At 43.9% G+C, this 27,551-nt stretch overlaps 2 protein-coding genes and 1 long non-coding RNA gene across 8 annotated transcripts in view; 1 reads left to right on the top strand and 2 right to left on the bottom strand.

Annotated features, from left to right (window-relative positions):
- Positions 1-2,030, bottom strand: part of LOC309340144 (arylsulfatase D-like) — a 10,495-nt gene extending 8,465 nt beyond the window's left edge. The window contains exon 1 of one of the 3 annotated variants that reach the window (XM_081858707.1): positions 1,792-2,030. Coding sequence is in view for 1 of the 3 variants with exons in the window: in XM_081858706.1 (XP_081714832.1) it covers positions 440-519 (80 nt within the window). In the remaining 2 variants the exon portion in view is untranslated. Of the gene's footprint in view, positions 1-140; positions 180-439; positions 597-1,791 lie in introns of those variants that run through there. The other 2 variants (XM_081858706.1, XM_081858708.1) reach the window with 2 other exon arrangements.
- On the top strand, positions 548-27,551 carry LOC309340193. Of its 2 annotated transcripts, none has more exons than XR_014155850.1 (3): positions 548-636; positions 13,293-13,404; positions 27,457-27,551. It is a non-coding gene; the product is annotated as an uncharacterized lncRNA (long non-coding RNA). The 2 variants fall into 2 exon arrangements; XR_014155851.1 differs by lacking the exon at positions 27,457-27,551 and adding an exon at positions 24,755-24,880.
- Positions 2,321-18,677, bottom strand: LOC309340146 (arylsulfatase D-like). Of its 3 annotated transcripts, XM_081858714.1 has the most exons (13): positions 18,355-18,677; positions 16,254-16,392; positions 14,553-14,605; positions 13,272-13,421; positions 11,422-11,543; positions 11,001-11,123; positions 9,827-10,250; positions 8,200-8,336; positions 7,974-8,108; positions 6,690-6,852; positions 5,522-5,643; positions 2,635-3,020; positions 2,321-2,581 (listed from the first exon to the last, which is right to left on the bottom strand). In XM_081858714.1, exons 2-12 carry the CDS (start codon positions 16,254-16,256, stop codon positions 2,662-2,664), a joined length of 1,791 nt encoding a protein of 596 aa, XP_081714840.1. In that variant the 5' UTR covers positions 16,257-16,392; positions 18,355-18,677; the 3' UTR covers positions 2,321-2,581; positions 2,635-2,661. The 3 variants fall into 3 exon arrangements, with proteins under 3 accessions (XP_081714840.1, XP_081714839.1, XP_081714841.1); XM_081858713.1 differs by having other exon boundaries at positions 2,321-3,020; XM_081858715.1 differs by lacking the exon at positions 16,254-16,392 and having other exon boundaries at positions 2,321-3,020; positions 18,355-18,676.

Here is a 27,551-nt window from a genome sequence, read left to right as displayed (position 1 = left end):
GCCTTTAATAGCAGCTCCAAAGCCTAGTATTATGCAAGTGAAGTTTTATTCAGTGTGCAGGAAAATGGTTTTGTAATGGGGAAAGCTCGTCTGCTTAATTGCTGCTCGTAATGGCAAAGGTAGGAGGAAGACAGCTCTACCTGCCACGCCTTTGTAGGGTCTTGATTCCCCTCCAATTTATTTTACAAACTGCTTTACAAACTCCATGGTTCCTTTGAAAGCAAAGATCCCCCCAAGCAAGATCGCAGGAGTTTGACTTTTCTGAAGGACGGGAGTCTAAAAGGAAGAAGCAAGCGGCAGGCTCTCGCCTCCGACCTCGCTAGTCAAGCACAGGCTCAAAACCAGAGCTCGCCGACGCTGCGCTTCCAGACACGCAGAGAAGGAACGCAGCTCCGTGGAAAGCAGCCGTCATGGTCCAAGGAATTCGGGAAATGCACACCTTGGAAACGAAGGAGAGACCCTCTCCAGGCGCTCGCCCTCTGCTTGGCTGAGCCCACCGTGTAGCCAGGCAATCCCCATCGCGAAAGCCAGGACCCACCCGGAAGAAAGGAGCCTGGCCAAGGGGGCAAGGCTTAGGCAGAGCCAGTAAAAGGCTGCAGAGAAAGCAAAAGCCTTCCTTGAAAACAGCGAGCTTCGGTAAGGGGATGAGGGAAAATTCCAAACTTTTTCAGAAAGCGTAGAGCAGGCTTTCTTTCATAGAATCATAGAGTTATATGGGATTGTGTGGGGTGTTAGGTAGTACTTCTGGTGGGGACACGTCGCTCTCCTTCTGGGATACGTGGTCCACTTTAGTCCCCACCCTGCACTCAGCTCTCACCTAGGGCTCCTAGAAGCTGTCAGCGTGCAGCCACACCCCGGGAATGGCTTCAATTGGCTGGCTAAACCAGGTGAAGGTAGCTGATGGGTCTCAAGCCCTCATAGGGACTTCAGCACTTGGCTGACCAGACCAATTGTGGATCCAATGGTTAAGAAGGTGGTTTCTGCACATGCTGTAGAAGGAAGTGAGGGGCAGATGGGACTCATCAGCTTGGGAAGGTAGCCCATCTAGGAGAAGGAAAACTCTGGTTTTAAACCTCCACTGCCTTGTGGGATATCTTTGGGGGAAGAAAAGGCTAGGAGTAAATCCTACAGAAATCCAGAGTTCCTAGGAGGGTTGGTTGGCACCTTGCGTGGCTCCTTCCTGCAGCCAAGTCGGTGCCAAACATATTGCTCTGCTTTCCTTTGGACTGCATTTCATTGTCTTTCATTGTCAGCCCTCTAGGTAGATAAAAAAAAACTTTAGAAGGTAAATAGGCCTGTCCAAAATGATTTATGGCTTTTAGGGTTGCTTTTTAAAGTCTAGCTGAAGAGTCTTTTTAAGCATGTGAAATGAATAGGTACTATCTTGAAGGACCCAGGAATACCAGATGACAATATCTGAATGTTTGTGTTCATCTGTAGCTTTGATTCAATTGCCCTTTGTAGAAAGAAGGGCATTGCAGACAGTTACCACCTGTTTAATCAATCAATTTATGGACAACTTCATATAACTGTGGGAATGTTAATGAAGGTAGGAAAGGTTATATTGTTTTGATATTATCCCTCCTCACTCATGCCAGTGAGTAAACATCAGAGCGCATTCCCTTCCAACTTACTGGAAACTAGTTGATAATTCGTTAGAATCCTTTAATTAAGCAATCGAGTTTGGCTTGTCCAGTCTGGATTGTTCCTGGCAAGTTTCCCCTTTATTTTCCTATTAAAATAATAACACAACACAGTCTTCTTTAAAAGTAAGAATAAAGTTTTACTCACATTTAGTTCACAGCAGTAATCTGAAGGTAGGCTTTATCTTGTGGTTAAAGTGAAAAGAAGTTAGAATTATATCTCAGACTTTTGGCTTGTGGGCTCCATCCTATGTGAAGGTTTGAGCCATGCGCTGGCTAAGAGCCAGGAGAGTAAGAGTCCATGAGTAAGACTACGAGTCCAAGAGATTGAGAGATGGTTGCATGGCCAGCCCTTTTACCTGGTCAGCTAGGGTCACGTCCATCCAGAGCAGGAAGTCCTCCCTGTCTGCAGCCACATTCCCATGTGTCCATTCTAGACAACAGGAAATTGTACTTGACTGCTCTAGTAATAATACATCTCACAATAACAAATCACTTAGTAGTTTACAAATAAAAAATGGTAACATCACAAAGCTAAAATACAAGTAAGAGGAAATACATAATGTCAGCATCACAATAAAATACAATATTGCTGTACACATCTCCAAGCAGCAAAAGACTCCAGGGGCTCCACCAGGATTCCGTTTCCTTGGAATGAAGGTCAAAGGAGACTGTGGTGTTTTTAAGATATATGGTTTTATTTACACACACACAAACATATACACACAATGTGATCAAAGGATGGAGGGGCTCTCAGTATTAACTCCCCAACAGATCTTTCTTCCTCATTAGGCTTCCAGCAATGCCCCAGGCCAAAGCTCTTGGGTCTAGCAGAAAGCAAGACATGTCTCTGTCTCTGGCTTCAAGCATCACACAAAATTAACTTGACCTGTTATTCCCCATCCCATGGCAGCTTTGCATCCAGCCAGGTGAGCAGGCTGGGAAATGGCCTACCTAGTTGTCTCCATTGCAACTTATTAGGGCACATAACACAGGAAACTTTACAATGATGTCCCTTTTATAGGTTTTCCTTTTCTTTGTTACACCAGCAGAATGGGAAGGTCCCACAGCATGGCTGCAGCCATGGTTTCCAGATATTGTGGCCAAAAGAAAGCTGTGATTGGACAGGAGTGAGGGTCCTGCGATGCTCTTCCACAGCTCTGCCTATGCGCTTTAGAACTTCATGGAACAGGGGCTCCGTGTCTGGTGAAAGAGGCACAGTCTCTGATGGGTCTCGAGAGAGATCAAACAGCAGAGGAGGATCGTGTTGTCTTACATATTTCCCAGAACATTGGCAAAATATTATATTGTAACAACCTCCAGATCCCTCTGGGTGAAAGATTGGTGTCATATAATGAACCTTCCACACATTTCCACCTGGTGGGAAAGAATCCACATGAATATATTATTATTATTTTTAAAAACTATTTATTGAATTTTCAAATTTTACACATTTTTCCACCCTTCCATGATTTCCTATGTTTTCCCTTAAATGCTTCATATTTTTGATTCTTAATCACTACATTTAACCATCCTGAGTTATTCATCCTGATATTTCTAAACTATTGCTCGTATTTCAAATCCTGCTTGCGTTTTCATAATACTACAATATTTCTTTAAATATTCTCTGAAATACTTCCATTCCTCCGAAAACGTTTCTTCATTCTTATCTCTAATTTTGCCTGTTAGCCTTGCCATTTCTGCATGCGACATCATTTTTATAAGCCATATAATTAACACACACAATTTTCTCAGTCTTTTATACTGGCTGCACCACACACACACACACACACACACACACACAAACACACATGCATACCGTGTGAGGAGGCCAGATTTGTAAAGCTTCTGGTCAATTGCAGTCCTTAAATAAAAAACTATTATGTGCCAGATTCCTGGTTATGTACCTTTGCTCTAGTTAGTATAATAGGAGTGACCAAAGGGGAAGGTAGATCCCATGTTATGGTCTGGAGGGACTAATACCTTGCGGAAGCTAATATCTGGAGACCACCTGGAATCTCATGCATGCTCCCCAAGTTTCCATGATGGAAGAAAGGCAGAATATATTTGTAAGAAAAGAAAAAGTGACTGCCCATAGAATAACTGCCCCTTTCTCCTCTTTCTGACTCACTTGTACTGGGGTCTTGGATCATGCTGAGCCCTCATTTTCTTTATGGTCCCCAAATTTCTCCTTATCAGAAGTGCCACATATCCCGCCTCTATGTTAATTCTTATGAAAGAGTTTTTACTTATTAGTGAGCCAGCCCAAGCACCCCAAGTTGATGGTTTCAACACTGAGATTGTTCCTGCCAGCGTCTTGATACATATTAAAGTCACAGCCAAGTGACTTTTTTTGTAGAATGATATATCTCAGATCAATCCAGAAACAGGTTGTCCTACATGCACCGCTTTCAAGATGAGGCATCTGTTGCCACATTTCATGACAGTGCCTCATCGAATCCTAACCCCATTTATCTGGAAGGAAGCCCCACTGAATTAAACAGAACAAATTTTTCAACGGACATGGTTATTCTTGTGCTGTAAGCTCCCTACAATATCAGACAGTGTGATGAATATTTGCATTCAAGCTTGTAATTTTAAATGGCAGGTGGGCATGTTTACTTGCAAAATGAGCTGCTCCTGGGTACATAGTCCAGGCCACCATAATAACTGACAGTCTAGAGCCTTTTGCTGCCCAAAGATCTGCTCTTAATCACTTTGCATTATCTTGATGTATCCCTTATTACGCATCTGTCCTTTTGTTATACAAGAACACAATGGGAAATAGGCAAAATGTGGGGGCCCAATGGAGGATGCAAGTAGACCAAGAAAAGAAATCACCATTTGAAATGTGGAAGTATTCTTAAGACTAAGTACCATGCTAAACAAGAAATCCATTACAGTGGTACCTCAAGTTACATATGCTTCAGGTTACATACGCTTCAGGTTACACACTCTGCTAACCCAGAAATAGTGCTTCAGGTTAAGAACTTTGCTTCAGGATAAGAACAGAAATCAGGCTCCGGCGGCATGGCAGCAGCAGGAGGCCCCATTAGCTAAAATGGTGCTTCGGGTTAAGAACAGTTTCAGGTTAAGAACGGACCTCTGGAACAAATTAAGTACTTAACCCGAGGTACCACTGTAATTCATGTTAGGCATATGGTAATACAGCATGCAGAAGTGACTGCTGCTTCACCAATTTGAAAAGAGACTTAATAACTTGTGAGATAGTGAAATAGGGGCCCATTTCTTTCTACTGTGGGACCAGTATCTTCCAAGCAACACAGCTTGTTGCAGTTAGCAAATCCGTCAATTTCAGATTCTCTCAGTTCCCAAACTTAAATTCAGTTCCCCCTCAGTTTGATTTTTTAAAAAATTTAAAGCCCTCATGAAAATTCATTGACATTTGGGTGGGAATTTCTCCTCATAAACACTTTTGCCAAATATACACATTATTATTTTTTACACTTTCTCCTGATATAATATAACCATGGTGTACATATTACTTGGCTAGAGAACTAAATTGCAAAAGTAGGTTAAGTGTGAATTTCCAATGATGGTTGTGTTTTGGGTTGTGCATTGTTTCAGAAAGTGCAAATAAGGTTGGTTCACCTTTAAATGCAAACTTCATCAAATCCTTCCTCCTATACCTAATCTGTGGTCATCCTACATTATCCTTATAAATATGCTGAAAATGAAGAGGGACCTTGAGTCGCTCATTTTTCATTGTTGATCTTTATTAATTTCCTTAGTCCGACTCTATTATTATTATTAAACCATCTCTTCAGAAAACATAACTATTTTGCCACTGTTTTGTGAATGATTATTTTACCAGAAATTAAATAGATTTTTAATTTGAAGGAATTTGCTGTACTTACTGTCCTTCTGGTGCCACCGTGCTGCATGTAAATGCATCCCACAGTAGTGAAACAGGAATTCATGCTCCGAGTGCTGAACTGATCCCTGCAGCAAAGGCATCAAATCTCGACCATCAATTATCCTGAAGGGACAAAGGGAGTGACTTAGAGAGCCAGTGTGGTGTAGTGGTTAAGAGCGGTAGTCTCGTAATCTGGGGAACCGGGTTCGCGTCTCCGCTCCTCCACATGCAGCTGCTGGGTGACCTTGGGCTAGTCACACTTCTTTGAAGTCTCTCAGCCTCACTCACCTCACAGAGTGTTTGTTGTGGGGGAGGAAGGGAAAGGAGAATGTTAGCTGCTTTGAGACTCCTTAAAGGGAGTGAAAGACGGGATATCAAATCCAAACTCTTCTTCTTCTTCTTCTTCTTCTTCTTCTTCTTCTTCTTCTTCTGCTTTCGACAAATTGCCCTTGGATGGGTTCCACATTAGTTTTGCATTCAGGACTTTGAAACAATAGTGACTATGTAATTTGCTAAATGAATGTGGGTGATAGCTGCTCGTTTATATCTAAAGCAATATTATTTTCTATTTATAACCACTATGTGAGTCCTTGGGAGCTGAGAATTTGAGATGCCGTGTGTGTGTGTGTGCGCACACACACACACGCATGCATGCATCTGTGTATATATGCATATGTATGTGAAAAAGGTAAAGGCAAAGGACCCCTGGATGGTCCAGTGAAAGGCATCTATAGGGTTGCAGCGCTCATCTCTCTTTCAGTCCGAGGGAGCCGGTGTTTGTCCACAGACAGCTTTCCAGGTCATGTGGCCAGCATGACTAAATTGCTTCTGGTGCAACAGGATGCCATGATGGAAACCAGAGCGCACGGAAATGCCGTTTACCTTCCCACTGCAGTGGTACATACTTATCTACTTGCACTGGTGTGCTTTCGAACTGCTAGGTTTGGTGGAGCTGGGACAGAGCAACAGGAGCTCACCCCGTTGTGGGGATTCAAACTGCTGACCTCCTGATCAGCAAGCCCAAGAGGCTCAGTGGTTTAGACCACAGCACCACCCGCTGTGTATATCTACTTATCAAGGGAAGTTGGCCACCTGTATACAATAAAACCACAAGCCATTTTGAGACACTGGTAAATATATGAAAGTGTCTACCGTGACATAATCCATACCTGTCCTGTGGTACTGTCCCACCAGCCAGATGAACCAATGTAGGGAAAATGTCCATTAGACTGGTTGGTTCATGAATAATCTTGCCCTCAGGTAGCATTCCTGTCCATCTAAATAATCCAGGGACACGGATTCCTCCTTCCCAGCCTGCCATGGCTTTCCCACCTAGAATTACCATACAACAACACTTCATGATTAAAATTGAACTCCCTGCCATGCACTTATTATGTTGCTCATATAGAAAACTGAATAAACTGCACTTCTTTTTTAATGCCATTTATTTAATACTTCACCCTTCAAGGGAGAAATACACTCACAAATTTATCAAGCAAAGAAAAAGATAAAGCCACCAAAACATGACCAACAAAAAATGTAACATGCCTAGATAGCTCAGTTAAGCATGGATGGCTCAGTTGGTTAAAGTGTGGTGCTGATAATGCCAAGGTTGCAGGTTCGATCCCTGTATGGGACAGCTGCATATTCCTCCATTGCAGGGGGTTGGACTAGATGATCCTCAGGACCCCTTCCAACTCTACAATTCCATGAATCTATGAGAAAAACAGTACTACCACTAATATCTATCATCTATCTATCTATCTATCTATCTATCTATCTATCTATCATCATCATCTATCTGGTGAAACAGAGGCATTTGTCCAGTGCTCAAGGGATGCTTTATGTTTGAGAAGGCAATCTATCAGGACCCAAGACATGGAGGGTTTTAAAATCTTAAGTACCGACATTTTTTTTTACTTGTGCCTCAAAATGGGTCTGGAATCAGGGCTGAGATATGTTCCCATTGTCCAGTCCCAAAATTGAGTCATGAGCAGAATGACTTCCATGTGTGCAGTGGACCTTCCCTTCCCTCAATGGTCTCCCCCAAATCTGTTCCAGAGGGTTGGGTATATCCCCAGAGCAGATTCACAAGAGAAGGGAAGGGAAGTTCCATTGCAGGGGCGTAGCAAGGGGGTGCGGTCCACCCTGGGTGTCACCACTGAGGGGGGTGACAAAATGGTGGGTGGCACTCACTGTGAGGCCTGCAGCTCGCCTGAGCCACGTGTCTCTCCTGGGAGTGACGCAGTGGCTTTAGTGCCCACAGGCTCCGTGCTGCCCCAAACGGTACACCCACTGCCTCCCCCTCAGCTGTAGGGTGGCTGAGTGGGAGGGCAGACACCTCAGAGGCCCCACGGTGCCCCTGTGGGCAGCTGGCCCAACTTCCGGGCGCGCCGCCCCAGGTGCCCGGTCGGCTTGCTCCGCTGCTGTTCCATTGGACTCAGAATTCTCACCTTTGTAGATGCCATTCCAACCACCTCGCGGAGCATTTCCTTCTCTTGCCTCCAAGTGGCCACCATGGTCAGAAGTAAAATAGGTCAGGGTGCTGTTTTTCAAATTTTCCTTGTCAAGCTTATTCAAAATCCTTCCTATAAAGAATGCACAGTGACATAGAGGATCACGGTTTGGATTGCTCTGCCCATCCGTTTTATATTCTTAAAAAAAAAAAGGTTGACTTACCTACCATCCAGTCCATCTCTTCGACATTGTCACCATACAATCCATGCCTGCTTTTCCCCCTGAACCTTTCTGTTGTTGCCACCGGTGTGTGGACATGTAAGAAAGAAACAAAGAGGAAGAACGGCCCTTGCTTGTTCCTACAGAAATGACAACAACAACAAATTATTGTTTAGAACAAACAAATTTATATATAATTTTCTGATACTTCTGTTAGTGCCTTGTGAATAATCTATACTGAGGGAGTAATTAAATAAGGGATAGTGAAGCTGTGGTGTGTGTGGCCCTCTAAACCTTTCTGTCTACCTCCTGGGAATGTTATGAGTCCCATAATACCCACCAAGAGGGGCTCTCAAGATCTGTCAGAGGGGGAGGGGGAGTCTGATGAGAGGGTATGTGGTGGGCTTGAGCAGTGTGCTGGGAGAGGACCTTGCCCCACTGCCAGATATCCCACAAGCCAGAGCCACCCCTGACCCCTCCTCCTCTGCTTGACATTTCCAGTTAGCAGGGCTAACTAAGCCTCAGGCAAAGAGGAAGTTGGAGGAGCTGAACTTTTTCTGTCAACTGTGCCAGCGTGAACAGACTGAACTACTTCCGAGAAGCACTCATTTGCAAGCACAATCCTAGAATTATGCTTACACACCTATGGTCTACACCCTATAACCTGTAGACCAAGCTAAAGCATCGATTGTGGGCTGATTCCTTGAAACCTTTGGTTTCCACCAAGCAGAGAATTGGCTTTATGAGTCTGAGAGTGGGAACCAGAATAGGGACAATTACAGACCACACCCTTCATCAGCAATGCTTTTCACCCACCTGTGTATTTATACTTGGCTAGAATTTGAACTCTAATAATGCTTCTTGCTTGCCCCAATGGAGGGTAGAGGGTGGTGTGTCTCTCTGTGTATAGAAACTCGTCTACCGTACAAAGTGCATTTGTTGCTATACCCACTTTTGCTTCTGGTTCTGCCCACCCATAGAATATGGTTGCTGGAAGGTTGTCTACCAGGAGTGCCAACTTGGCCCCGTGACTGTGAATGTCCAGGGCCATGGGTGCCATGCAGTGTGCATGGCCCTGGCCCTGAAATTTGTGGGTGCCTGGCACCTTCATGGAAAATTTGTGGGTGCTTGGGCACCCAGGGCCCCAGGGAGTTGGCACCTATGTTGTCTACAAGGGAATGAGGTCTACAGGTCCTCACTTCTGCATTAAACTATAACTGATGGCCAATAAGGCTCATTGGTTTCTATAAAATTATGGGAAGATAATTCTCTTTGCAGATGTGAGGAAAATGCTTTTCATTGGAGCAGACAATTACAGTGAAACATCTTTCTGACTGGTGAAGCAATTGATCATGTGGCTTTTACTTCTATAACCATAGTATTCTAAGTCTTTTGTGTAACCAAAATGCCTCAAGAATCCCACAACTGGAGATGTGAGGTAGAGTAGCCATTTTGCTGACTGAAAAATAATAAGAGGCAACTTCTAAAGACCTTGTTGCTCCTGCCTCTATTGAATATCATTACATTAATTACAACTGGACTTTTTAAAAACAAACAAATGAGATGGATGCTTCATTTCCTCTCACACATTTGTAATCCCATGTAATTCATACAAGGAATCTCGTTTTACCTTTCAATAAAAGAAATGGCTTCCCTCAGCACCAGGGATGCAGCTCTCTCTACCTTCATTGGTTGCTCTGTAATTTCATAGTTTCTCATTACAATGCAGTCCCAGTATCTTATGAATCCATAGCTTGAGAACCAGGAAATAAAGAAGGCGAAACCAAACAAAGCCAGGGAGAAAATTGTTTTCCAACTGAGGGGCAGCAGATGAGTGAGCTTTGCTGCCATAAGTGTAAGTACAGCAAGGGCAATCAACAGAGTATAGGACCCAAGCTTGATTCGTTGGTGCATCTCCTTCTCTGGAGGGTATGTAATTTGACAATCACCCATCAGTGAAAATGGCATTCCATAAAAATAGTCAAATCCATGATTTAAGGGGTGATGGCAGAAGTCGTCACGGGTTTGACAGTTCATACCTAGATGCCACTTCCCTGAAAAACAGAATTCAGGAGGGAAAGTTACATTTTTGCCAACCAATGCGTGCTAATCAGATGTATATGGACAAGTTGGCTTTCAAATTGTCCAACTTATTTCATACATTAAAACAGTCCCCACCCTTGAAACATTCTTGAACTACAACTCCCACTATCCCTGACCACCAGCCATACTGGCTAGGAATGATGGGAGTTGTAGTACAACAACATCAAGGGACCCGAGGTTGAGAAAGACTGCATTAAAATGTTTTTCCTCGGAGAATTAGTGGCATATATCCTGGTGAAAAATGTTCAAGATTCCCTTTTACACATGTGTTATTATTACACATGTGTTATTATTTATTTACAGACTGGCTTCCAGCAGGGTCTTCACTTATAAAGATAATAAAACAGCATGAATATAGAATCAATTAATAAAACTGATGATTGAAAATTGATAATTAATTGATAAAATTGATAATAAAATCAAGAAATAATAACAGCCATTATTCAGTGGGTACACAAAATTATCCATTATATTTATTATGTATTCTGTGGTTTTATATCTTGATTTTATTCTGTGAACTGTCCTGAGACCCCTAGATATAGGGCAGTATATAAATTCATCATTAATAATAATAATAATAATAAGAAGAAACAAAATGGTTCTTCCCAGAAGGACGTAGTGATGGGGACTACTGCTGTGCCCCATGACCTTCTATGACATTTGTACATTCTTTCCTAAATGCTGTGCACAAGTTTTCTTACCTATTAAGCCAGTGGTATAGCCTTTGTTCTGCAATATCTTGGCAAAAGTAGTTTCATTGTGCGGAAGCCCACCAGAACCAGCAAGCCAGCTAATGACACGGAAACGATCCCTTTCATCCAAACCTGAGATAAAGTGATCATATATAACATAGCCAGTAATATGGCTGTGAACTTCAGTCGGTTGTCCACATACAGTTCTAATGGAAGATTAAGATGTCCCTCTCCTTATCTAAATCAATGGACATCAGATTAAAAACAAACCGGATCTTTGTGAAGCCTGCATAGCGAAGCCCTCCCTCTCTTAGCCTTCCCATCGAGATCCAATACCTCGGAACAACTGTAAAGAATATTTCCACAAATGTCTCCAAGGGCAATTGTTTCTACTGAAGACTAGATGGTGCCTTTTGACAACAGTGCACACCTGATCTTACGGGGTATCGGCCAGTCAGAAAAGCGGCTCTGCTTGGGGAGCAAACGGGGGCTGCTGAAATGTGCTGAGTGAGTTTCACACCTTCTTCTGCTAGCCGATCGATATTGGGAGTCCTAAGGAAAACAACAATAACAGGGCAATATATTTGAGCTGAGTAACTGTAAAGCAAACAGAGAATGTCTAGGAACTGAATGCCTTGACGAAGTCTAAGTTAGCTAAAGGCACCTCCAGATTGTCGTGTTTTTGTGAGAAGGATTCAAGTGCATACTGGAAATTTAGGTTTGCGCAATTGAAATGGGTCAAAGTCCTGCCAGCCTAGCACAACAAATGCATTTAAACGACAACATGACTTGGTGATTAGCACATAAATGGGAAAATGCGCAGAAAGGTGTGGAATGAACTAACTGTTAATGGAAATAATAGGATCATACAATTGTAGAGTTGGAAGGGACCTCAAGGACCATCTAGTCTGCCCCCTGCAATGCAGGAATATTTTGCCCAATGTGAGGCTCAAACCCATGACCCTGAGATGAAGAGTCTTATGCTGAGCTATGTCAGCGTATATAATACATATAAACAATTCAGGCTGAATGCTAATGGATGTACAGTGGTACCTCAGGTTACATACGCTTCAGGTTACAGACTCCGCTAACCCAGAAATAGTGCTTCAGGTTAAGAACTTTGCTTCAGGATGAGAACAGAAATCGGGCTTCGGCGGTGTGGCAGCAGCAGGAGGCCCCATTAGCTAAAGTGGTGCTTCAGGTTAAGAACAGTTTCAGGTTAAGTACAGACCTCCAGAACGAATTAAGTACTTAACCCGAGGTACCACTGTATAACCTCTCCATAAACAAATCAGACTGAACGCACAATAAAGACCAAAGATAGTCTAACCTCTGTGTAAGCTTTCTACCTAGTAAGCCAATTAAAAGTGTCATTGTAGCAGCCTCAACACACACACACACACTCAATGTTAATGATATGATATGATATGATATGATATGATATGATATGATATGATATGATATGATATATATAAGCTTTTCGTAGACCAACCTTAGGTAACTAAATAACAGCCAACTAGCACAGAGACTTAGTACTTCAAATGTAACCGTTGACTTTACCTCCGCCTATGCTTACATTGTATCTTAAGCTGTTTTAAACTGTTTTAAATATTCTGCAATATTGTATTTTAATATCCACATTGTGTTCTAATTGTTGCAACCTGCTCTGGGACCTTAGGGTGAAGGGATCGTAATAAACTGCAATAATAATAATAATAATAATAATAATAATAATAATAATAATACCAAGCCTTGTTCTATTAAGCACATTTTAAAAGGTGATTTCCCCACAGTTTATATAAGTCAATGTGGTGTAGTGGTTGGATGAGGATCTGGTTTACCTGGGTTCAAATCCACATTCAGTTGTGACGTGGATTTTACTGGCTACTACAGTAACTCTCAGCCTAACTTACCACATAGGATTGTTAGGATAATATGGATTGGTGTAGGGAGCCATTTATGTCACCTTGAACTTCTTAGAGTAAAGGTAGGATGTAATGAATGAATGAATGAATGAATCAAATTTCAATATCGCCCTTCATCTGAAGATTACAGGGTTGCTTACAATATAAAAACACAAAAACACATACCATTATAACAAACAAAAATACCCCAGACAGTTTAAAAGGCAATAGATTTATTATTATTTATTAAATTATCAAATACAATGAGAGATAGATAAATAAAATTAGTGCCTAGCACTAGCACCTGACATTTAATATCATGCATATTTATAGAATGTGTCGTGGAAGGCTATCACAGCTCTGCAGAAGCCTTTACCTGATTGTATCATTTCCATAGCAGCCGAGATCCCCAATGCCAAAGTCATCAGCCAGGAAGATGACAAAGTTGGGCTTATAGCTGACTGAAGCTTGCAGTTCCAGTGGATTTAGCAAGAGCACCAAAGCTAAAAGTGAGCATGGATTTCTCCTGGAAAGATGAAAGATGATTTAACTGTTATTGGTGTGTTGTACTATCTTAACTCATCCTATTCACACTCCATAGTAACTTTCCTCATGAAAGGCTGCAAAGGAACATGTAGTTTCTAAGAGAGTGAAAATATTTTAATATGGCTTTTTTAAAAAAGGAACTTTAATTTTGTGTATTCGTGCTGTAGATGTTATCTGTTAGCTAATTTTACCATTAAGCAGTGTGAAACCACAGAGGACAGCAATATGATTAGCTGGGCAGTAGGTAGCTATCTGAGAGAAATGTCACTATGCAGCCCTGCAAGGGCATGAACCTGAACTAAAATTCAAACCATAACGATCCTCTGAACACTGACCGCCAGTTTTATTATATGTGATGTGTAGCATCTTCCTCCTACGGGTGCAAGTTACTGCCTTCAAGCGGCTCCCATTAAAAACTGCCAAGTTGGGTTTTTCATTTCATATTACTCAAGAATATCCGTTTGAAACACTATAAAGCATATTGTTGTAGTTTCCACATGCTTTGCTTTCTAATACAAGATTACTATTTTTTGCACTGGTTTCCTTATTAATCAACAGGTGGATTATTATGAATGAAAGTTCATTATTATGAATGAAAGTTTATTTAAGCCATGTTAAAGTTATACACGGGACGCGGGTGGGGCTGTGGGTTAAACCACAGAGCCTAGGACTTGCCGATCAGAAGGTCGGTGGTTCGAATCCCCGCGATGGGGTGAGCTTCCGTTGCTCGGTCCCTGCTCCTGCCAACCTAGCAGTTCGAAAGCACGTCAAAGTGCAAGTAGTACCGCTCTGGCGGGAAGGTAAATGGTGTTTCCGTGCGCTGCTCTGGTTCGCCAGAAGCGGCTTAGTTATGCTGGCCACATGACCCGGAAGCTGTACGCCAGCTCCCTCAGCCAATAAAGCGAGATGAGTGCCGCAACCCCAGAGTCAGTCACGACTGGACCTAATGGTCAGGGGTCCCTTTACCTTTACCTAAAGTCATACAACAAAATACAGCAATTATGGAGAAGCACACTGCTTTCCCATTGCATTAATAAGCTATTGGATTTTTTTTAAAAAAACCAACAACATATAACGAAACACCATCTAATTGTAGTAATGTGCTACATACCACATGACCTCTTTCAGGGATTGCCACGTTGTAGATATACTGCAATGAAGAATCTAAAAAAGAAAAGAGAACACAACACCAATACTAGAGAAGATCTGGATAATGACAATATATAGATGTTAAATCTTTCTATATTCATTTAAAAGGAAGAAAATAACATACTGAAGGAGGCATACAAACGTCTGTTCAATGCAATCTGATGGGGAGCAGAGTCCTTCTTCTTTATGCCTTTTTATAGCTACCTTCTTATAGCCACGAGGGGATGGATTTATTACTGTGCTGTTCCACTTCATTTTTGTTGTGGTAAAACAACATTTCTTTCAGTGACATGATTAGGGACTTGCCTTTTTTGTTTCTTTTTTAAGTGCATGTAGCTCAGCGTTATGCTGCAAAGAATGTTCTTTCCGGAGGGGAGACACTTACAGTGCTCTCAGCCAGTCACGTTTAAGGGCATGCAAAGGTTTACACTCATACCTTGGGTACAGCCACTTCAGGTTGGATTTTTTTGGGTTGTGGACCTCCGAAACCCAGAAGTACCGGAATGCTGAATCACAACCTGCGGGTTGCGAACGCTGCGTGTTGTGAACGTGCATCCAGCACAGATCAAGTTCGCAACCCAAGCGTCCACTGTACTCAACTTTTGCAGGCCTCCAAAGGAAGGTAAGTTTCTTGTTTTGGAAACCAAACACCATAGATATGGGGGCTTTAATGTAAAAATAATTGGTGGTTCTACCAGATTTTTTGCTCTTGCAAAACTGCATCTCCTCCTGAGGCAGTTTATCTTAAACACACCCACCCACCCACCCACCCCCGTAGCAATCATAAACCCAATGAACTCAGTGAGATTTCCAAATAAGCATGCCTAGGATTGCACTGGTAAACAATGAAGTCTGCCTCAATCTTTGCTTCTATGCTGAGATTCCTGTCCCTTAAGTGTCCTTTCAACTCTACAATTCTTCAATTCTATGACTTGTTTCAAGAGTGCAAGCATCCTCTTCCTGCAATTAGTTTCTTAATGCGGTTCAGAACAGTGCAGAAGTATACATTATTTCTAACAATATACTTCACTGGCACCTGATGTCTCATGTTGCTGTGAATCTTAAACATTGTATTGTGAAACACTGCCCTGGTTCACTTTAACACTGGAAGCCACTGCCTTTTCTTATCTTATGGCTACTACATGAAAAGCTGCCTGAAAACTGGTACAGACATGGAGTCTCCCTAGACAGCTATGGATGGGAAGCAGCTCTCCCTTTCTATGGCAGTCACACAAGTAGTCACCACGCTTGTGGACAGAAAAGTGTCCATAGGTTTCTTATTATTTGGGAATAGTTATTTGAACAGTAGTCTTGACTGACAGATCTCAGTCAAACTACCTGTGGGCTTGTGACTGATTTGCACTGGCTTTCAACTGGACCAAGTTCAATGTAGTGGTTCTAACATATAAGACCCTATGCATCTCAGTATCAGACTGCTTATCCCTTATATACCTCATAGGTCACTGCAGTTTCTCACCCAAGTCCTTAAAATATCAGAAGCCCACTCTCCAGTAACTTTCAGTAAGGCTGCCCCTTTTTTGTGGAACAGCATAAGGCAGAGCATTCCTATCTGTACTTTCTGAAAGCAACAAAACATTTACAGGTGCTTTAAATGCATGGTGTCCATGCAGCCAGAGCGAAACAGAAGGAATAAAACACCAACCATTACCTTTTCCAGAGAAAAGGAGAAGTAGTGGCTTTCGTGTGGTTCCAAGCAAGCAACCTGGGGCCCTTGGAAGTGGCTTAAAACTAGAAAAGTTCTCCTCAGAAGAGCACACGAGGCTTGTATTCCCTTCAGGTCCCTAACCAAACATAAGCAAGATGTGGGGAAATGGGGGTGGTTAGTGAAAGGGATGGGATCAAGCTAGGCAAGTTGAAGGAGGTCTGCTCTCAAAGGCATCCATGGGGTCAAGAAGGCTTGAAAGCAAGGAATGTTCAGAATCTCTACTATACCCTCGGGAGAAAGATTAACAAACTTGAGTCTGCACAGCTAAAAGACATGAGCTGGTGTTTACACAAAGGATTATTACATTTAGGACAATCAAAGAGACTGTCTACTTTCCAGAAAATGCAAATACAGTGGTACCTCGGGTTAAGAAATTAATTCGTTCTGGAGGTCCGTTCTTAACCTGAAACTGTTCTTAACCTGAGGTACCACTTTAGCTAATGGGGCCTCCCGCTGCCACCGCCACGTGATTTCTGTTCTCACCCTGAAGCAAAGTTCTTAACCCGAGGTACTATTACTAGATTAGCGGAGTCTGTAACTTGAAGCATCTGTAACCTGAAGCATCTGTAACCTGAGGTACCACTGTAGTGCATTGATTAAGATATCAGTAGACCTTGCCATTTGGTAGGAAACATTTTATTCTTTTGCCAGAGTTAATTAATAACCAAATAGAACAGTTTACTTGTGTTAAATGTGGCAATGTTTCCAGTTGTTAATTTGGCATTTGTACACAATCGGGGCTCTTTCTCAGTCCCTCGTCAAGGGAGGACAGTCAGTGTTTTCTTCTGTCAGTCACGCCGGCAATGGTTGTGCATTCCTTGCACACAGTGAAGCTAAAATAGTCCCATAGTCCCAGGGCATGAGCAGAGTTCCAGAAAGCACACTGAAAGCACACTCTAAGTACTTTTGGGCAGCATTAGTAAGGAATGCTCATAAAAAGCTGAATTCACCTGATTTGAATGTTTGCCAAGTCCTTTAGGGCAGGGATGAGAAACATGTGTATGCTGTTGGACTTCTTCTCTCCTCAGCTCCAGCCAGCATTATCAATGGATGATGGAAATTGTATTCTAATAACATCTGGAGGGGCAGGTTCTATTCCCCTGCCATGTACCATTCAAATACAAAGTAAGATTGAGCTGACAGTTCTATGATTTGTCTCTGGTGTTCAGGAACTTGATGAAAATAGATAACCCCACCAGAAAGGCCAGCAGAAAGTGCATGCAAGCCTTAGGTTTTTTTCCACAACAACAATAAAAAAATCACACGGAAGAGAATGCTGCCCACTCAAAGTAAGTCAAAACACTGAAATGCCACCCACTTTACTGAGTGTTGTCCACAACATAGGGCAATGCGAAAAGAAAACAAGCTAAACACACAAATTTAATGGAATTCCTGGACATAGCAATAGCTCAGTGCAGTGTTTGCTCCCCCCCCCCCTCTTTAATGCATAGTATATTGAATTATACATACCAATTGTGCAACTGTTGTATTGCTAGCTATGAGGTTCTCACTATGACCCCCTATGATTTGACACATCTACAGCCCAGACTTGCCCTTCTCCAGTCAGATGTAAGATCCATTGTGTTCAGTGGGTGAGTGTGTATATGGCTGCAGTCGTAATTTCTTTTTCCAATTCCCCAGACTTGCCAAAGAGAATCATATTGTTCCAGGCAATGTTTATGGATATGTTCTAACCCATCATGCTTTGAATGACAGAGCCTTTCACAACTGCCTTACTCACAGGACCAGCAGGGCTACGCCTGCTAATTTCAAAATTACAGGTTGGTACATAGTCCCAGAATAGCGAGAAGACATCTAAAATAGCTTTGCATTGCTTGGGAGCTTTAAATGTAGTTTGCTCTGTACAAGCTCTTCATGCAGAGAGGAAGCCGACCTCCTGAGAGATGTTATCAAAAATAAGCTGTTTTGAACTCAGTGTGCTGGCGTGCTCTTGAGCACCAGCCGTAGCAGTTGCATACTTTCCAACAGGAAAAAAGATTTCTTGTATTTGATCACAGCAAAATGTCTTATACAGTACCTGGTGAAGTCTCCAGGAAGCAAGAGAGGCTACAGCAGCAGCAGCAGTTGCAGGGAGTTTAGATTCAGGGCAGGCTTCATTCCCAGCTTTTCATCAAGGCTTAAGCCCAGCCACAAGTGGCACATCTTCCATCAGTCTCTGCCGGAGGCTATAAAGGAAGTCATCATATCTGTCCCATCTGCTCATGCGCCCTCTCTGAACAGTTCCCACTGGAAGAAACGCTGCTTTCTAGATCAACAACTAAGCTGAAAACTTCTCAGGCTGCTCTCTGCCTGCCAGTCGCACTCTGCAGCTCTCCCCAGTCTGCCGCCCTTTGATATCAGCACAGTGTTAACATTCAGTTGCACATGTGGGACTGATCAGAGAACAGTAGGGCCTTTCAGGAGAGACCTGGCTCAGATGATTGAAGAGGGACTCCCTGGTTTCTGGGAAATGGTTGCGGAATGCTCCCACTCTAAATTCTTACTGAAACAGACCAATCCCCATTCCTAGAAGAGCCCCCCCCCAAGCTACTCTATAGGAATCTAAAGTAAGCAATCTGGGGAAAGTGACAAACCCCTGCAGGGGTTGCATAAAGGAAGACCTGTTACAAATGTCAGGCAGTTCATTTTCGAAAAGAACTTTTGAATGATCCTTGCAGCCTATGACTGTAGTGCCATGAATTTCTTTCCAATGGTTTTCTTTGATGGTGGTGTAAAATCCTTTAAATAAGACAAAGAGCACCCCCCCCCGCAACAGCCAGAATATCCTCCACTCTTTCTTGCCTATGTGCATGTGTGAGAGCACATGACCATACACCCTCCAATGTATCTCCTCCGTTTCATTCTCCCTCCTTCTCTCCTTTCCTCAGCCCCACCCCCCGGACACACCTTTTTACAAATGGAAGCTTTTAAAAAGCTTAACTGCTGGGCTGGGGGCAAGATCAAGGAGGGGAGGCTTGATGAGAAAGCCTGTAAGTCACTTGAGAGCACAAAACTTGGATAATAAAATAAAATATTACTGGTAAGGTGCTTTTGGAGCTACATTAATTCCCTGATCTTTTCACAGAAGATGCAAGATGCGTAACTGATGAGGGGCAATTCATGCAGCTCAACTCACATCATAGGGCAATATGCTTTGTTGGGACTGTCTAGGACATGGTGCAACATGCCAATTTTGCTGAGTGGCAGTGATTGAGGTTATCAGTGCTCCCCCCCCCCCTAGAAAAATAGGTGCCGGTACTCACCATGATATGAGAGAGAAAGAGAGAGAAGATACTCCAAAGTCAACATACTTCAGAGGGTTAAATTGGTTCCACTTCCGAGTGGGACTGGGTTGCGCTCAGGCCACCAGGTCCCACCCCTACCTCAGTGTGGGGCGGGGTAGCGCCCTGTGCCATGCTGAGGGTGCCTCAGCCACACCATTTGCCAGACGACCAATCAGGACGCTGTGGCCGGGGGCCAATTTAAACACGACGCTCCTCTTTCAGCTTCACGCCACAGATCTCCCACCCTCCCACCCTCTTCTAGGTAGGGTCGCTGGTCTTCTATGGACCTCGGTTGTTCACCTGTTCAAGGGGCCTGGGAGGACTTTTTTCCACTTGGCAAATTGGCACCAGCCACTTGGTTTTTGCCTACCTCGCAGCAATTGTCACAACTTTGTAAGGTTTGGCAGTTAGGCATTGGAATAGCAATGTGTCGGGAAGGGAGGTGCGGCCATCACCTGCCCCTCCATGCGTAAGGGAATTCCGTTAAAGGAATCTGGCTGTGTGGATCTTGTCTGAAGCCCAGGGAGGGGCTAGGCCCATGCCACGACCCCAGCGGGAACCCAGGGGGGCTCGAGTCTATCCTCATCGGTCGGGGCTCCTCCTACTGGTGATACCCTTCCAGACTTCCTGCAAGGTGGGCAGGAGTCAGATATAGTCTGTTGATGCCTATGCCTAACCAAATACAGTGGTACCGCGGGTTACATACGCTTCAGGTTACATAAGCTTCAGGTTACAGACTCCACTAACCCAGAAATAGTACCTCGGGTTAAGAACTTTGCTTCAGGATGAGAACAGAAATCGTGCTCTGGCGGCGCTGCAGCAGCAGGAGGCCCCATTAGCTAAAGTGGTACCTCAGGTTAAGAACAGTTTCAGGTTAAGAAAGGACTTCCGGAACGAATTAAGTACTTAACCCGAGGTACCACTGTACCGCTCACATTCGGTAATCAATAAAGTTGTGGCCGAAATTTTGCCCATTAACATTAACCTAAATTCTGTGTCCTTGTGTCTTTATTCTTCTGGGGGTGGCTTGGGGGGGGGGGTGTTGTGAAGCGCAACCAGATTTGTTCACTGTTAGATCAAGCTAGATTTAAGCTTGTTGATTTCTCTGGTATCTTCTCTCTCTCATATCACGGGTGTCAGCTTACATTATGGATGTATGTTCTGTGCTATTTTATTAATACTATTGCTACAAGTTTGCCACAGCCTTTCACTAGAGCAATAGACTTATAAACTTTAAAGTAATGAGACAACTCCATTGCCTTCAATGTTTCAAAATATGGCCTCTTTGTGGTATGTACCTTTGAGTGGTTCTCAGAGTGGTTTAACAGCCAACCCCTCTTCCCAGTGAACTCTGGGTACTGTAACACTGAAGAAAACAGGTGTCTCCTAACAACTCTCAGAACCCTCAACAAATTACTGTTCCTGGGATTCTTTGGGGGAAGCAATGCCTGTTTAAAGAGGTATGATCCTAATTTAAATGTATAGTGCAGATAGGACCTGAGATGCATGGAACAGCAGAGCTCTTCCTCTAGAAGCTTAAATGAGTTTAGCCACACAAGGCCTGTCGGCTGAGACACACTAACCTCATAAATTCCACCCAGAAATTCCACAGATAGTTAAAACTGTCACCGTATATTTAATTATAGAAAATAATGCCCATAACCATTTGCCATTTCACACAGAACACTAAAATAAGAGCTCTAATACCCTAACCTAGCTCACTCTCTATCCTCTAATAAATTACCTGAGAAAACAAGATTTGATCTTTTATTATTAAAGGAACAGTGAAAAGATGAAAATAACCACTAGAGGGTGCAAGTATCTCTTTTTTAAAAAAGAAATAAGGAAGAAAAATTGGTGCATAAAGATAGATGAAGGGGACAGATGCTGGAGGAATTTGTTATTTGTGTATTCCAAGATAAACTAACCTTATACATACCTTCCAGCTATTTGGGACTTATTGATCTATCCACTGCCTTTCTCATGTCCCAAATATTTCAAGACAATTCCCAGCTCAGAATATATTTTCAATTGCATATTTTAAGAGAAGTATAATTACACTAAAAAAGTTAGTGCAGATTTTTTTTAAAAGGAGAAATTGGCTAGCTCACTCATCCCTAGTAAGGAGACAGCCTTGAATCCCGCTTTGCGTCCAACCTCAGCCTGTTCATTGCAGATCACACCATAGGTGCCAACTCCCTGGGGCCCTGGGTGCCCAAGCACCCACAAAAATCTCCATGAAAGGGCCAGATACCCACAACTTTTGGTGCCAGGGCCATGCACACTGCGTAGCACCCATGGTCCCGGGCACCCACAGTCGCGGGGCCAAGTTGGCACCCCTGGCTCACGCAAAAAGATAGAGAAACTCCTATTGACATTTTGAATATACAGTGGTACCTCTGGTTAAGTGCTTAATTCATTTCGGAGGTCCGTTAACCTGAAACTGTTCTTAACCTGAAGCACCACTTTAGCTAATGGGGCCTCCCACTGCCGCCGTGCCACCGGAGCACGATTTCTGTTCTCATCCTGAAGCAAAGTTCTTAACCTGAGGTACTATTTCTGGGTTAGCGAAGACCTGAAGCGTATGTAACCTGAAGTGTATGTAACCCAAGGTACCACTGTACTGCCATAAATCAAAGGGATATACAAGACTTAGGAGTAAATCACGTATTGCATATATTTATTCTTATCATCATTATCATCATCACCACCACCACCATTATCCCATTGCCTTGAGGGATATATTCAGGAGAAAACAAGAGTATGGAGCAAATAAACCCTACACAAATCTGGAGTGGAGTCCCTAAGACAGTTGGATGATGCCTTGTACACAGGGGTGGAGGAAGGGGTGGGTACAGGCCGCCCCAGGTGTCACCACTGAGGGGCATGACAAAATGGCAGGCGGCACTCACCGCGGGGCCTGCAGTGCGCCCGAGCCACACGTCTCTCCTGGGAGAGTCGGGGTGGCTTGGGTGTGCACAGGCTCTGTGCTGCCCAAATGGTCCACCTGCTGCCTCCCCCCTAGCTGTAGGGCAGCTGAGTGGGAGGAGGCAGGCAGACTCTGGAGGCCCCACGGTGCACCCTGCCACTATGGGCAGCTCTCCCCACCCCTGGCGCGCTGCCCCAGGAGCCCAAGTGGCTATCTCTGCTGCTGCTTGTACACCTTCTTCCGGGAACTCCTGTGGCCAAGTTGGTGCCAAACATATTGCTCTGCTTTCCTTTGAACCACATCAGCGAGGCCGGGGGGGGGGGGGTCTTGCTGTCTGTGCAGCCCAGGACCTTCATACACGCTGTCCATGCTTGTGCCTGGGGGAGGTCACTTGGGTGCTACTAACATAGCAGTTTGACTTCACTCCTGGAGGTGCATTCCATCGTCTATTCAAACAGACGGATGCCGACAACGTTTTATATCCTACCTTTCCCTCCAGAACTGAGCATCAAAGCGGCTCACATATTTATATCATAATAGTAAGTAGTTTACAAAAAATAACCAATACTTCATAAACAGAACAAGCCATGGAACTAAAAGACTACAATACTAGATGAATCGGGTATGTGGGTGGTTCTGTGGTCTAAACCACAGAGCCTGGGGCATGGGTAGGCAAACTAAGGCCCGGGGGCTGGATCCGGCCCAAACACCTTCTAAATCTGGCCCGCAGATGGTCTGGGAATCAGCGTGTTTTTACATGAGTAGAATGTGTACTTTTATTTAAAATACATCTCTGGGTTATTTGTGGGGCCTGTCTGGTGTTTTTACATGAGTAAAATGTGTGTTTTTATTTAAAATGCATCTCTGGGTTATTTGTGGGGCATAGGGATTCGTTCATTCCCCCCCCCCCCAATATAGTCCAGCCCCCCACAGGGTCTGAGGGACAGTGGACCGGCCCCCTGCTGAAAAAGTTTGCTGACCCCTGGCCTAGGGCTTGCTGACTGGAAGGTCGGCATTTCGAATCCCTGCAATGGGGTGAGCTCCCAACGGGGTGAGGTTCCTGCTCCTGCCCACCTAGCAGTTCGAAAGCACGTCAAAGTGCAAGTAGATAAATAGCTACCACTCTGGTGGAAAGGTAAACGGTGTTTCCATGTGCTGCTCTGGTTCACCAGAAGTGACTTAGTCATGCTGGCCACATGACCCGGAAGCTGTATGCCAGCTCCCTTGGCCAGTAAAGCGAGATGAGCGCCACAACCCCAGAGTCATCCACAACTGGACCTAAGGTCAGGGGTCCCTTTACCTTTACTAGATGAAACAATAACACCCCCTGCCAAAAAATAATAATCCCATTGCAGTTTACTTTGAAAACTTTGAAAGAATTGAGAGATGACTCAGTAGCCTGGCCAGCAAGTACTTGTAAGATGGACAGAGGATCAGAGCCATCTGGACCCCACATCCTCTAATCACATCCCTCCCTTCTCCCCATACTGTTTCTTACGCATAACCTATTGAATAGGAGCGATTTGCAGAGAATTAACCAGTGGTGGCTGGTCCATTAGGGCAAATGCAGTACTGCCCACTAATCTCAGTCTGCCCTCAGCCAGCCTCCACCTGCCCTGCTTTCTTACTTAGAACCATTCCAGAGGGCAGTAGAGTTTGTCAGCTTTCTCCTTCTCAGACTCAGTGTTTCCCTTTGTACTACTCAGTAGGGAAGAGGATGGGGACAAAATTGGAATGAGTTGGTTCTGCTTGCCATTAGCTCTGGCGCCACCTACTGTTGACCTTCCTGCATTCCGCCCTATCAGGCCAAATGGACACCAGCCACCACTGGAATTAACACAGGAATTCCAGGTGCTCCAACTGCATCTCCTCTGTTGCTTTTATTACCATAGTTGCATCAGCAGTGAATTTCCTGGCTGGATTCCCCATTCCAAGTTTTCTTCTTGTGTCAGGTGCATATGGCTTGACATCTGCGCCAAAGGCCTTGATCTACGAGGGAAGCTCGGAAAGAATGCAAAAGTTCCTGTCAAGAGTTTATGGTGGAGAACAATAGTCAATAAAGCGCTGCTCCTCTGTGCTCCAGTGCGAGAAAACTCTTGACAGAAAATTGGCTCTGTTGTTGAATGTTGAGGGAAGGTATCAGGATGGTGTTCATTTGTCTGGGACTTCATTGCTGAGTGTTTCTGCGACTGTTACTTGAGTGTGACTGTGCATCTCTTCCACAGCTTGTTCCGATTTTGTGAAGGGGACTTTGTGGGATAGAAAATGCTGTTTCACAGCCAAGGACGCCAGTCAAGTATTTTGTGTTTTTGGCAATCAATGGAGACAACACTTTACTGCATTCGAAGAAAAGATATATCAATGACTACTTCTACATTTCCCCCTCACCTATGTATCATATGCTGAACTGTGGGATGCTCTGAAGCCTATATTCTCATAAAAATCCAGTATAGTATTTCCAGTATTTTAAAAATGGTCTTTTTCAATGTGTCTCAACTTACCTCTCATAGCCAATTACCTGTCAATTTCTTTAAGTTACTGCTTTAAGAGTTCATCCCTGTAGACAGTTTCCCTCTCTTGCCTTTGGCTTTTGGTGGTGTGGATTAGGGAGAAGAGAGCTGCTTCCTTTAAAAGAACACAAAGTGCTTGGAAACCCATTACTCATTTCAACAAAGGTAGCACTTGCTGCTAAGGGTAAACTCCAAGCCCCTGGGAGAGGAGACATGAACCCTTTCCTCTGCTAGAATTACTACAGTTCCCCACTGCAAATAACCCTTCCTAACTGTGGTATGAATTGTTCATAGGGAAAAAGAGGAAGTCAAATACATGCAGTCATATCCATCCTATATACAGTCTTCAAGTGCATATACATGCAGCCAAACAGGATTTTTTCATATGAGAGATGACAAGTTTTCCCTCAAACACCTGAATAAGTCTTTACATGTATACACCAGAATTGCCAGGTGGCAACCTCTTGCTACCTTAGGAGACACACCTCTGCTTCCAACTTGCTTAACTGGTACTATTTCCCTTCCCCACAGTAGAGCTGGTGTTAATAAAATTACCCACCAACACTATATTTTGGAGGCTGGTCTCCTAAACTTTGCTAACTGGAAATTAATTGGGGCACAGCAACATATAAAGCAAATATCCTTCAATTTTTTATTTTTTAAAAAGAGAAATGTCCATTCTGACTGGAATTGTCAAAGTTTGGCATGCAGAAGTTCATTTAAAGAAGAGAAGAAATACTGATAAATTACCGTATTTTTTGCCCTATAGGACGCACTTTTCCCCCACCAAAAATGAAGGGGAAATGTGTGTGCGTCCTATGGGGCGAATGCAGGCTTTCGCTGAAGCCTGGAGAGTGAGACAAGTCGGTGCGCACCAACCCCTCTCGCTCTCCAGGCTTCGCGCAGCTCTCCGCAAAGCGCGGGAGCCCAGCGCTGGGCTCCCACGGCTTGCGGAGAGTTGCCTGCATGCTGAAGCCTGGGCGCGCTGAGCTCAGCACGCCCAGATTTCGCGCAGCTCTCTGCAAGGCACGGGAGCCCGGCACCGGGCTCCCACGGCTTGCGGAGAGTTGCATGTTCTGGGGGCTGGGGTCGGGGGAAGCTCGGGCTTCCCCCGCCCCAGCCTCATGCCTGGGGGGGGGAAAATAAAATTTCCCCCCTTTATTTCCCCCCCCAAAGAAACTAGGTGCACCTTATGGGACGGAGCGTCCTATAGGGCGAAAAATATGGTAAATACAACATAATTAAATGCAGCATCCAAAACCATACATTTCCTTATAATATTGTTATGAGTTTGGGGTGGCAGGAGGAAGTAGGCTGGATATGAGATCCTTCTAACTCCTGGATCCAGCCTCCATCATAGGCTCAGGTTGTAGATATGTGTAAATAAACTACATATCATAAAGACACCACAGCCTCCGCTGTGCCTCGTTTCCAAAAGGAAGCTGGAACTCCTGGAACTCTTGGAATCTTGAACCACTCGGAGATTGGAATGGCTCGCAACAATGTGCTTTCGCCACTAGAGGGTGGAGAGATACTGTAATGTAAGAACATGAGAAGTTGCATAGAGCGAACACCTCATTTTATTGCGGGCTTTTTGCACAATCCATTATCTTGAACTTTGCTCAAGACACAATCTAGGTTTCAAGTGGAGGCACAGAAAGTACTTAGATTTCGTTGGAATCTATGTTGATCTATTGTTCATACAAGGAAAGATTTTGCTTAACCATGAGCGGACACTTTCTGAGACGAAGAGCTGTTCTACCACGGAACAGTCTACCTTGGGAAGCTGTGTGATCTCCTACGCTGGAAGTATTTAAGCAGAGACTGGGCAGCCATCTGCCAGCAATGCTGTGGTTGTGTCCAACATTGGAGACCCCACCCTGAGAAGCAGGTTGAGCTGGAAATCCCATCCCAGCCTAAGATTCTAACCAGACAAATGGTTTCTGCAGCATGGATAGCAACTGCAAAATTATTCCACTAAGCACAATGTCATAGATAGACACTTTCCTCTAGCTGCTGTACAGAGAAAGCTTCAGTTCAGCCCTCATGTGTTGCTAGCAATCTTGGGTTCATTCCCACACAATCTTTCCTTTCTTATTCACGAGTGGCTGGTGAGATGGTGTCGGTGCTCTTTTGTTCTGTGACCTCAGAATGGAGCAGAGTAATAATTCTTTGCAGACACTCGAGGGTGCTGTTCTTAGAGAGTAACTGTTGCCCATGGTGCCTGGAATCATTTCTAGTCACCAGTTTTAGAGTGTGTTGTAGCGCTTCAGTAATCTGTATCTATGATGTCAGCAGGAAAAAGAAAACGTGCGTATATACTCTGGGAACCGATATTGTCAACTTGCCAACTGCCCAGGACAAAGAATGGCCTAATTTGCTTGTTTGACTCTCCCCCCCCCCCATTTCTTTTGCAGAGTTTTGATATGCATTGCATCTGGCCTGGAGTTAAACATTATCACCTTCTCTAATGGCTACAGATCAAACTGCTCTTAAATGGAGAGCTACAGGG

This window comes from Podarcis erhardii (assembly GCF_964252035.2).
Source record: "Podarcis erhardii genome assembly, chromosome: 4".
Taxonomy (NCBI): Eukaryota; Metazoa; Chordata; class Lepidosauria; order Squamata; family Lacertidae; genus Podarcis; species Podarcis erhardii.
Note: the sequence above shows the minus strand (reverse complement) of the source record. Positions and strands in the feature narration are given on the sequence as shown.

What these genes read in the sequence shown, in the direction of transcription:
- LOC309340146 (XM_081858713.1), bottom strand. An exon ending in GCCATTTCTTTTATTGAAAG is followed by an intron (nt 8,337 to 9,826) that starts GTAAAACGAGAT and finishes TCATTTCTGTAG; the next exon opens with GAACAAGCAAGGGCCGTTCT. An exon ending in AGAGATGGACTGGATGGTAG is followed by an intron (nt 8,109 to 8,199) that starts GTAAGTCAACCT and finishes CATTCTTTATAG; the next exon opens with GAAGGATTTTGAATAAGCTT.